This window comes from Mizuhopecten yessoensis, unplaced genomic scaffold (genome assembly GCF_002113885.1).
Source record: "Mizuhopecten yessoensis strain PY_sf001 unplaced genomic scaffold, ASM211388v2 scaffold443, whole genome shotgun sequence".
In the NCBI taxonomy this organism is placed as follows: domain Eukaryota; kingdom Metazoa; phylum Mollusca; class Bivalvia; order Pectinida; family Pectinidae; genus Mizuhopecten; species Mizuhopecten yessoensis.
The window spans coordinates 121487-132530 of record NW_018403549.1 but is presented as its reverse complement, the minus strand read 5'-3'; the positions used below and the strand labels follow the sequence as shown (position 1 = coordinate 132530).

The following is an 11044-nucleotide window of genomic DNA, read 5'->3' as shown; positions in this document are numbered from 1 at the left end:
TAGGGGGACTCATCGGTGATGTTAGGGGGACTCATCGGCGATGTTAGGGGGACTCATCGGTGATGTTAGGGGGACTCATCGCTGATGTTAGGGGGACTCATCGGCGATGTTAGAAAGACTCATCGGTGATGTTAGGGGGACTCATCAGTGATGATAGGAGCAAAGATGTCAATCCAAATTGACTAAACAATTGTTAAACAAGAGGGACAGGTGCGTAAACCCTATTTATCAGTTAAACCAGAGGGACAGGTGCGGAAACCCCATTTATCAGTTAAACCAGAGGGACAGGTGTGGAAACCCCATTTATCAGTTAAATTAGAGGGACAGGTGCGGAAACCCCATGTATCAGTTTAACCAGAGAGACAGGTGCGGAAACCCCATTTATCAATTAAACCAGAGGGACAGGTGCGGAAACCCATTTATCAGTTAAACCAGAGGGACAGGTGCGGAAACCCCATTTATCAGTTAAACCAGAGGGACAGGTGCGGAAACCCCATTAATCAGTTAAATCAGAGGGACAGGTGTGGAAACCCCATTTATCAGTTAAGCCAGAGGGACAGGTCGGGAACCCCATTTATCAGTTAAACCAGAGGGACAGGTGCGGAAACCCCATTAATCAGTTAAACCAGAGGGACAGGTCGGGAACTCCATTAATCAGTTAAATCAGAGGGACAGGTGCGGAAACCCCATTTATCAGTTAAACCAGAGGGACAGGTGCGGAGACCCCATTTATCAGTTAAAACATTTAGAGCAGTAAGGTTAATTTCAAATTCAATAATTCATCATAAAGTGTGTGTGTGTTGTGAACCTTACTCAGATACAATCAAGGTGACAGCAAACCTCGGGGACTAAACAATCCACCAGCAGAGTCTGCCACCCTGTGTCTTGAAATATCAAAATAATATACTAATAGTTTACCTTTTAGAATTTCAATTTCTATATCTTTATCGCTAATGGTTTTCTTGACAATCATTGATGTGACGTCATAGGATGGAAGCTCTCCTCGAAACAGGTGACCCCGAAATGCCTGTAACAGAAGGAATGTCATATATATTTAATCGATTTACGAGATTAGCAGGGTCAACGTGATGATAATTGTCATTTTGTCACAAGCAAATGTATTGATGTCGCTTAATTACTTGATTCTGATGGATACACAATGAATGCCGTGAAATAGTGTTAACTGATCTGCAGGCAAATTAAAACGTTTACAACGAAACATGAACCGATGATCCTGGCCATGTGTTTTATACTCTATAGCATGCATTCCACCGATAGACAGTTGAGACAATATTGTATACATTGTATATATTTGGCTCTAACAGACACCTTCCCCACTTACCTCTATAACGACGTTAGGGTCGCTGCTAAAGTAGTTACGAGTCCTCTCGGGGATTTTAAATATTCCCGCATCACCAGGTATAAACATGGTCAGTTGTCCGTAGCCTGCCGCGGTCCCCGACAGAATGGACTGTAATGTCGGGTCCTTTGATATCATATTGGCCGCGTATCTGAGATGTAAAACAAATACGATCACATGACTTGGGATATAATTGTGGATTGACATAATGTCCTGGCCGTAGGCTGCTGGCAGTGAAGGGTGGCAGTACCCTGTTAACCAGAATAGTTGACCTCTGGATGTAGACACAAATAATGACCTATCAACGTCTTTACAGTGATGCTGGTCACTGAATGGGGACGTTTTCGATGTTGATCATGTATTAATTAATAAGAAAAACATTCGTTCACAATAAACTTAACTTACTGAAGTTGTGCGTTGCCGGAGATAGCGTCCCATATAGAGAAGTTCCGAATGAGGAGGACATTGCTGATGAGGTGGATAATACCATTAGTGCATTTAATGTCTGCCATCTCCACTCTAGCCTGCACTCCTCCAGCTTCTACGTAAACCTCTATAACAGTAAGTGTACGAGCTTGTTATACATACCGCACAGACATTGTCAAAATATTGTTGACATATTTCACAAGACAGACATTGTTGACACAATATATCAGACTGACAATGTTTTCTCGCACCTCATACAGAGATATCTCACGTTATACCTCATGCTAGATTTCTCTATCTCGTCCGATCTGTCTTGTACCTTTACGTGACATTTCGCGGAATTTTTACACTGCGATGTATTCATCCGCGCGTGAACTGTTTGAAATTGACAATTTGAATTATAAATGTTCTTTTTTGTCGTTATATGTATAGTTTTGATGTTGCTAGATATTTGATGTTGTAGATAAAAAATATAATCTACACTGTGAAATACGTTGTAATCTATGTAAGGACAGGCTACATTTTTACGCCGAAGCATTCAAATGTAGCTTAAGTATTGAAAAGGTAATTATCATTTGAGGCCCAAGGCGGGAACCTTGTAGATTTTAGCAAAATTGAATATTTTTTTCGAACTAAAAGGTGCGAGAAAACAAAACAATTACCTGTAACTGGTCAAGATCGGGTTATCTCAGTCTCGGGCTAAGATTCTGTAACATCCCAACCTCGGCTTACGCCTCGGTTGGGATTTTGTTACAAAATCTTAACCCTCGACCGAGATAACCCGATCTCGCTCAGTTACAGGTAATAGATTGCATTAGTCACATTATACCAGACTGACAGTAGTGACACATTATACCAGACTGACATTGGTGACACATTATACCAGACTGACATTGTTGTCACATTATACCAGACTGACTTTGGTTGTGGTATTTTCACACGCATGACGTCATGACCCACGATACACTTTCTTTGTTGAACCTGAAACCCTAGTGTTGTGGTAATTTAAAGGTCTATCAATGTAAACATATAACCATCAACAACCATTGCTTCATCATGCAATGACGTCACGATGACGTCGTAGTAACGTATACCTACCGTTGTTGACTTGGAGTACCCGGATGGTGTTATTGTTAATGGAGGTCAGCTCGTCATATCGAGGAATGTTGTAGCCGACGATTTCTACGTCAGGGATGATGTGAGTTTCTAGAACCTGGAAATGTTTCGTAACATTTAAAGCATGCAGTGGGTTTATCAGAATAAGTGTGACGTAGCTGATGCTACCATCAGCGATAACACTATAACATTATTTGCATATCGGACTTTATGTCATTTTGGTATTAAATTATTTTGGATACATTTAACACTGGATACAATATGAGAAACTAAACGAGTAAAGAAAACATACACAAGGAATGTATCAGCCTAGTGCTTTGTTTGTACAACAGATCGTAGCTTGTTATAATAAAAGTGAGATTGATATAAGTTGAAATAAGCTGTTTCAAAATTGTTGTAAAATAAATAAAGTTCATGTATAAAGTGTAAAATGTGAAATACAAAAATTTAATGACCGCTTATTTTTATTTTGTTTTCTTCTGAGTAAACTTTTGTATACATACACAAGCCTTCTGTTATATAAACTCGTGATTATTTATGATGTAATGTTTACATCACAAATCAAGAAAGAATAATACGAAATGTAACCTAATTCTAGATGATATCGCTAAGGTTTGTACCATGCACTATAGATTAGTGAGAAAAATAACAACTTTAAAAGTCGAAACAAAATTAATCATCCGTATTAGAACAACAAAATTATAATAAGAAATATTTCCTGTAAAATACTTCATTCAGAATTATCGACCACAATATAAGAGAGTCGCTATGGTAACGAAGCGCCATGGTAACAAGATTTCTAGAAATAATCTTACTATACACACATGCTGTGATATTTACCTCTGATAATAGTGACAAATCGTTTGATAATTCCTCCTGATCTAATCTTGGAATTTTCGCAAAGGCTTCGTCCGTTGGTGCAAAAATGGTGAACTTTTTATTTGTACTCGCCAGTATTGTCTTCGTACTGAGGGGTAGCTTGTCGAGGTATAAACCTAAGGCCTTCCTGGAAACACAGAACAGGTAAAAACTTAAATTCAGTTTTTTATTTAAATTGATATGCAGAACACAAACTGAAACACTATACACATATTGACGAGTAGTCATTAATACTTACTCCGCATGTTCTAAGTATTAAACTCTATGCGTGGCTGTTTCTAACAGTGTTCCAACTTAACGGCAGACCGACGCGACGCGTACACAATCACTATGACGACACCGTAGGTCTACTGGAATACTATACTCCATAAACCAAGTTGTCTGTGACGTTATTTCTTATGAATGCAAAAATGTCCTCTGTGACTTGTCTTCCTTTATCATTACACATATTTCCTTCATTTCATGTTATTGAACAATAAATACAAGTCCAATTTTCCTGGTCGTGGTCGGGTCTTTCAAAATTTCAGAAGATCTGTAAGAAATCTGTATCTCATAGACCTATTGTCATGTGTCTAAATTCTAAGAAAGTTTTATGTAGTGTTTATGTACATTGCTTTCCCCATACAGCACGATCATCACCAATCAGTACCTGTACCTACATACCTGCATATTTAAAACAATTCCAAGTTTATCATTTTCGTATTAAAACTTTTGAACACAAATTAACTTATTCCGTCTGTAAAACAGCAATGGGTACAATGATGTACTATACCTCCCGTACACCCTATCATGTGATCTTACCTTGTTTCCGACATTTCCTGTAGCTTTTGTACAATGTTCATATAGACGAAATAGAGAAGATTGTCAATGACGTGGATGACGCCGTTGGAGACGGGGATGTTGGCGTCTACAACCCTGGCTCGTACCTTGTTGTTCATCACGTAAACTGTCAATAAAGTACAAACTCAGTGTTACCAGGCATCCTACCCCTACCCCTACTACTCTGGCTCGCACCTTGTTGTTCATTACGTAAACTGTCAATAAAGTACAAACTCAGTGTTACCAGACATCCTACCCCAAACCCTATAACTCCGGCTCGTACCTTGCTGTTCATCACTAAACTGTCAATAAAGTACAAACTCAGTGTTACCAGGCATCCTACCCCTAACCCTACAACTCTGGCTCGCACCTTGTTGTTCATCACGTAAACTGTCAATAAAGTACAAACTCAGTGTTACCAGGCATCCTACCCCAAACCCTACTAGTCCGGCTCGTACCTTGTTGTTCATCACGTAAACTGTCAATAAAGTACAAACTCAGTGTTACCAGGCATCCTACCCCTAACCCTACTACTCCGGCTCGTACCTTGTTGTTCATTACGTAAACTGTCAATAAAGTACAAACTTGGTGTTACCAGGCATCCTACCCCTAACCCTACAACTTTGGCTCGTGCCTTGTTGTTCATCACGTAAACTGTCAATAAAGTACAAAATCGGTGTTACCAGGCATCCTACCCCTAACCCCACTACTCCGGCTCGTACCTTGTTGTTCATCACGTAAACTGTCAATAAAGTACAAACTCGGTGTTACCAGGCATCCTACCCCTAACCCTACAACTCTGGCTCGTGCCTTCTTGTTCATCACGTAAACTGCCAATAAAGTACAAACTCAGTGTTACCAGACATCCTACCCCTAACCCTACTAGTCCGGCTCGTACCTTGTTGTTCATTACGTAAACTGTCAATAAAGTACAAACTAAGTGTTACCAGGCATCCTACCCCAAACTCTATAACTCCGGCTCGTACCTTGTTGTTCATCCCGTAAACTGTCAATAAAGTACAAACTCAGCGTTACCACGAATCCTACCCCAAACCCTATAACTCCGGCTCGTACCTTGTTGTTCATCCCGTAAACTGTCAATAAAGTACAAACTCAGTGTTACCAGACATACTACCCCTAACCCTACTAGTCCGGCTCGTACCTTGTTGTTCATTACGTAAACTGTCAATTAAGTACAAACTCGGTGTTACCAGGCATCCTACCCCTAACCCTACTACTCCGGCTCGTACCTTGTTGTTCATCACGTAAGCTGTCAATATAGTACAAACTCAGTGTTACCAGACATCCTACCCCTAACCCCACTACTCCGGCTCGTACCTTGTTGTTCATCACCTAAACTGTCAATAAAGTACAAACTCAGTGTTTCCAGGCATCCTACCCCAAACCCTATAACTCCGGCTCGTACCTTGTTGTTCATCACGTAAACTCTCAATAAAGTACAAACTCAGTGTTACCAGACATCCTCCCCCTAAGTCTACAATCCGGCTCGTACCTTGTTGTTCATCACGTAACCTGTCAATAAAGTACAAACTCAGTGTTACCAGACATCCTACCCCTAAGTCTACAATCCGGCTCGTACCTTGTTGTTCATCACGTAAACTGTCAATAAAGTACGAACTCAGTGTTACCAGGCATCCTACCCCTAACCCTAACTGGCAAATTAATATAAATTTTCAATCTGTGATATATTCATTAATATCAAATTAAGAAACAACAACAAGATAAATATTGCTCTGATTCTACATGATCATCCTAAGTTGTACGCTAAAACCCAAAGTTTAGCCCTGTGGAATATTCGCTTTTCACTGGTAAGATCTATATTCGACAAATATTATTTATGCCCTTCATTTGTTATTATCAATATAGTAGTAGGTGTTGAAGTATACGCCCTCAGTACGGGTGGCTAAGGAGGCGGAATTCCCGGTCCACGCGTTAATCTCGTGACACTGCGTAATCTCTAGTTGTATGTTTATTTCTTTTGTCAGATTCGTACAAACCAATCAAAGGTTACAAACGATTACTCTGTACTTACGTTCTCCATTTCTTCGTTCAAACTTTACAGCGCCAGCAGTGGCTACCCGCGGTAGTACGGTCCCTCTACTGGGCAGGAACTGGACATAGTCCGGGATCATGTGAGCTTGTATTACCTAAACAGGACACACAATACAGAGGTCTCATAAATACTCTAAAAGCGATAAAAAGAAGAAAAAAAGGTTTTGTTCACTGTGTATTTTCTTAATTAACCCATATATCGACGTAGATTCACTGAAACTATATTATCCTAGCAACCACGGCTTCCATAGTTACCATCGTAGCAACCCGCTACCAATGTGTTTTCTTTGTTTAACATTTGAACATTATTTTTAATGTTACTACAAGGATTGGCCTTCATTTTAATGGCGTATAAGGCTGTAAGAACGCAGATGGCAACGAATATAATATGTTCACGTAGAGTCTTGCTCACTTTGAAATATAAGGACAAACCAAGTGTATATTTAATTATCACGAAGATGCAAAGCTTTGTCCTACAACTAAACTGGCGGTATTTTTCTGAATTGTTCATTTATTATTATACATTTCGACAAAGAGTCTAAATGTGTGTCTTTGATCAGATCGATAAAATATTATTACGCAAGTTAACATCACTTTAATCTGGATTTGAAATGATTTAAAAAAAATCGTACTTAGGATACTAGTGTAGTCTACAGTAGTAACATATTTAGTTAAACCTAGACAGGAGGATGTGGTCAAACCCTGATAAAGGTTTATTACAGTTACCGATCTAATAAAGCTTAGAGAAGATCACATTAGACTGACCGAACGTAGGAGGATAGACTGACCGAACGTAGGAGGATAGACTGACCGAACGTAGGAGGAAAGCGTCACCAAACAAGACGTCTTGTCCATAGGCCGGCATAGGGAACAAAACAGAGTCATTTGGAGCGAAGGCCGTAAACTGATAGTTGTTATTCCGTGTTCTATTCTTCAGGCCCATGTCAACAATGGACGCTCTGGTAACGGAACTGAAATGAATTACAAACTATTATGAAAAAGACAACAGGATGTTCAATGTTTAATTGAAATGACAAGTCGGTTTCATTCTAATGGACGGAAGTTAAAACAATGTCTTTGTCAATTAATTGCTATAATCAGACAGCTTTACAATTGTACAATCATCGTCGTTTGCTCTTACAAAATTGTATAACCATTTCATTTTGTCATATCTATTTACGATTTTGATTAAACAAGATTATTGTCGCTTTTACTTCGAGTTTATATACTGGAACAGTCATATTTACACAAAGGATAAATTCGGCATCTCCGGCTTCAACATGTAGTCATGCAGAGTTCTATTGCTGGCTATCGGGGCGATGACTTTGTCAATGATATGCAGAACTCCGTTCGAGGCCACAATGTCTACGTTAAGGAGAACAGCGCCGTTCACTGATTTTACCTAAAGTATCAACAGAACATAAATGTACTTTATCTTGTGAATACAACAATACAATTTGTTTAATTAGCGACACTGATTGCGAGTAAACAATTGATAAACTAAAGGTTATTATGCACCTTCCCTTCTGTTTCAATAGAAGTTTATATCTGTTTGGATATCTATCTTTTTGTTTTGCCCTAGTAGTAGGGTTAGGGGTAGGATGCCTGGTAACCCTAACATCACCGATGACTCCTAGGCAGACGAAACAGCTGTGTGATGCGGTATCACGTGTGTGTTATATTCATCATTGCTAACGTTTTACCTCATAACAACCAAGCACTTACCAGATCGTCCCCGTCTGTGAATGTGTTGAAGTGGAGCTTAGCGTTGGAGGAATGGGTCGAGTCTGTAGCTCGATTGTCCACGATGTCACTTTCGTGTATAATTCCTTGTGCTGGGCAGAAACAAAAAAAAATCAACAATGTCAGGTAGTCAAGAGAAACGATTTAGCGACAATGTGAATAAAGAGAAATAGATAACCAACAAAACAAATCAACAATATCATTTCATTAACAAGTTTACCCCTGCGTCATAACTACATTATAGCCTGTGTCTGTACATGACTCCAGTCAGTAACTACAAGAAACTTCGGGTTTGATAAGATGTCATTATCACTGACGTCATTAGGACCCGTGCAGGTTCGTGGAAGGATGGCCTGCTGTCTCCCACTGCATGATCGTAAGAGGCGATTAATATACCCCCATACATACCTAAAATACCCCCATACATAATCTAATATTCCCATATATCAGGTTATGTATGGGGTATACTAGGTTATGTATGGGGTATAGTAGGTTATGTATGGGGTATATTATGTTATGTATGGGGTATAATAGGTTATGTATGGGAGTATATTAGGTTATGTATGGGGGTATATTAGGTTATATATGGGGTATATTAGATTATGTATGGGGTATATTAGGTTATGTATGGGGTATAATAGATATGTATGGGGGTATATTAGGGTGTGTATGGGGTATACTAGGTTATGTATGGGGGTATATTAGGTTATGTATGGGGGTATATTAGATATGTATTGGGGTATATTAGATTATGTATGGGGTATACTAGGTTATGTATGGGGGTATATTAGGTTATGTATGGGGGTATATTAGGTTATGTATGGGGTATACTAGGTTATGTATGGGGTATATTTGGTTATGTATGGGGTATAGTAGGTTATGTATGGGGTATATTAGGTTATGTATGGGTATAATAAGTTATGTATGGGAGTATATTAGGTTATGTATGGGGTATATTAGGTTATGTATGGGGGTATATTAGGTTATGTATGGGGTATATAAGGTTATGTATTGGGGTATATTAGGTTATGTATGGGGTATACTAGGTTATGTATGGGGGTATATTAGGTTAAGTATGGGGGTATATTAGGTTATGTATGGGGTATATTAGGTTATGTATAGGGTATATTAGGTTATGTATGGGGTATATTAGGTTATGTATGGGGTATATTAGATTATGTATGGGGTATATTAGGTTATGTATGGGGTATATTAGATATGTATGGGGGTATATTAGGGTGTGTATGGGGTATACTAGGTTATGTATGGGGGTATATTAGGTTATGTATGAGGGTATATTAGGTTATGTATGGGGGTATATTAGGTTATGAATGGGGTATATTAGGTTATGTATGGGGTATATTAGATATGTATTGGGGTATATTCGATTATGTATGGGGTATACTAGGTTATGTATGGGGGTATATTAGGTTATGTATGGGGGTATATTAGGTTATTTATGGGGGTATATTAGGTTATTTATGGGGTATATTAGGTTATGTATGGGGGTATATTAGGTTATGTATGGGGTATATTAGGTTATGTATGGGGTATATTAGGTTATGTATGGGGTATATTAGGTTATGTATGGGGTATATTAGGTTATGTATGGGGTATATTAGGTTATGTATGGGGTATATTAGGTTATGTATGGGGTATATTAGGTTATGTATGGGGTATATTAGGTTATGTATGGGGTATATTAGGTTATGTATGGGGTATATTAGGTTATGTATGGGGTATATTAGGTTATGTATGGGGTATATTAGGTTATGTATGGGGTATATTAGGTTATGTATGGGGTATATTAGGTTATGTATGGGGTATATTAGGTTATGTATGGGGTATATTAGGTTATGTATGGGGTATATTAGGTTATGTATGGGGTATATTAGGTTATGTATGGGGTATATTAGGTTATGTATGGGGTATATTAGGTTATGTATGGGGTATATTAGGTTATGTATGGGGTATATTAGGTTATGTATGGGGTATATTAGGTTATGTATGGGGTATATTAGGTTATGTATGGGGTATATTAGGTTATGTATGGGGTATATTAGGTTATGTATGGGGTATATTAGGTTATGTATGGGGTATATTAGGTTATGTATGGGGTATATTAGGTTATGTATGGGGTATATTAGGTTATGTATGGGGTATATTAGGTTATGTATGGGGTATATTAGGTTATGTATGGGGTATATTAGGTTATGTATGGGGTATATTAGGTTATGTATGGGGTATATTAGGTTATGTATGGGGTATATTAGGTTATATATGGGTATATTAGGTTATAACCGGTGTGGTTGCTCCATTGTCTTCTTTTTAAGGGACGCAGAAAAAACTCAAGACACGTCCTGCTGTATCCCACTGCATGCGTATCGTAAGAGATGAATAATGTGGACCCCCTGCTGAGTCGGAGGTTTTCTTCTGGGTCTAAGAGGATACTGAAGGGACCAGAAATAATCTGCCGCCCACATTACAACAGATAGAACTGACTTTATTCCATTTGATGTTCTACATGATAGTTTACATCAGGTTATAGAAAGTGTGATACCCTATGAAGATGGAGTTGGTGAAAGTGTTCGTTATTCTGAAGATGTTTTTGTTAACCAATTTGGGCGT

General features: G+C 38.6%; 1 protein-coding gene across 3 annotated transcripts in view; it reads right to left on the bottom strand.

Moving 5' to 3' along the window:
- Nucleotides 1–11044, bottom strand: part of LOC110449308 (fasciclin-1-like) — a 114764-nt gene that overhangs the window by 14767 nt on the left and 88953 nt on the right. For all 3 annotated transcript variants that reach the window (XM_021496099.1, XM_021496082.1, XM_021496090.1), the window contains 10 exons: nucleotides 8399–8508; nucleotides 7921–8075; nucleotides 7485–7644; nucleotides 6654–6768; nucleotides 4583–4727; nucleotides 3743–3908; nucleotides 2885–2999; nucleotides 1766–1913; nucleotides 1343–1511; nucleotides 919–1027 (listed from right to left, as the gene is read on the bottom strand). In XM_021496099.1, coding sequence (XP_021351774.1) covers nucleotides 919–1027; nucleotides 1343–1511; nucleotides 1766–1913; nucleotides 2885–2999; nucleotides 3743–3908; nucleotides 4583–4727; nucleotides 6654–6768; nucleotides 7485–7644; nucleotides 7921–8075; nucleotides 8399–8508 — 1392 coding nt within the window. The remainder of the gene's footprint in view (nucleotides 1–918; nucleotides 1028–1342; nucleotides 1512–1765; nucleotides 1914–2884; nucleotides 3000–3742; nucleotides 3909–4582; nucleotides 4728–6653; nucleotides 6769–7484; nucleotides 7645–7920; nucleotides 8076–8398; nucleotides 8509–11044) is intronic.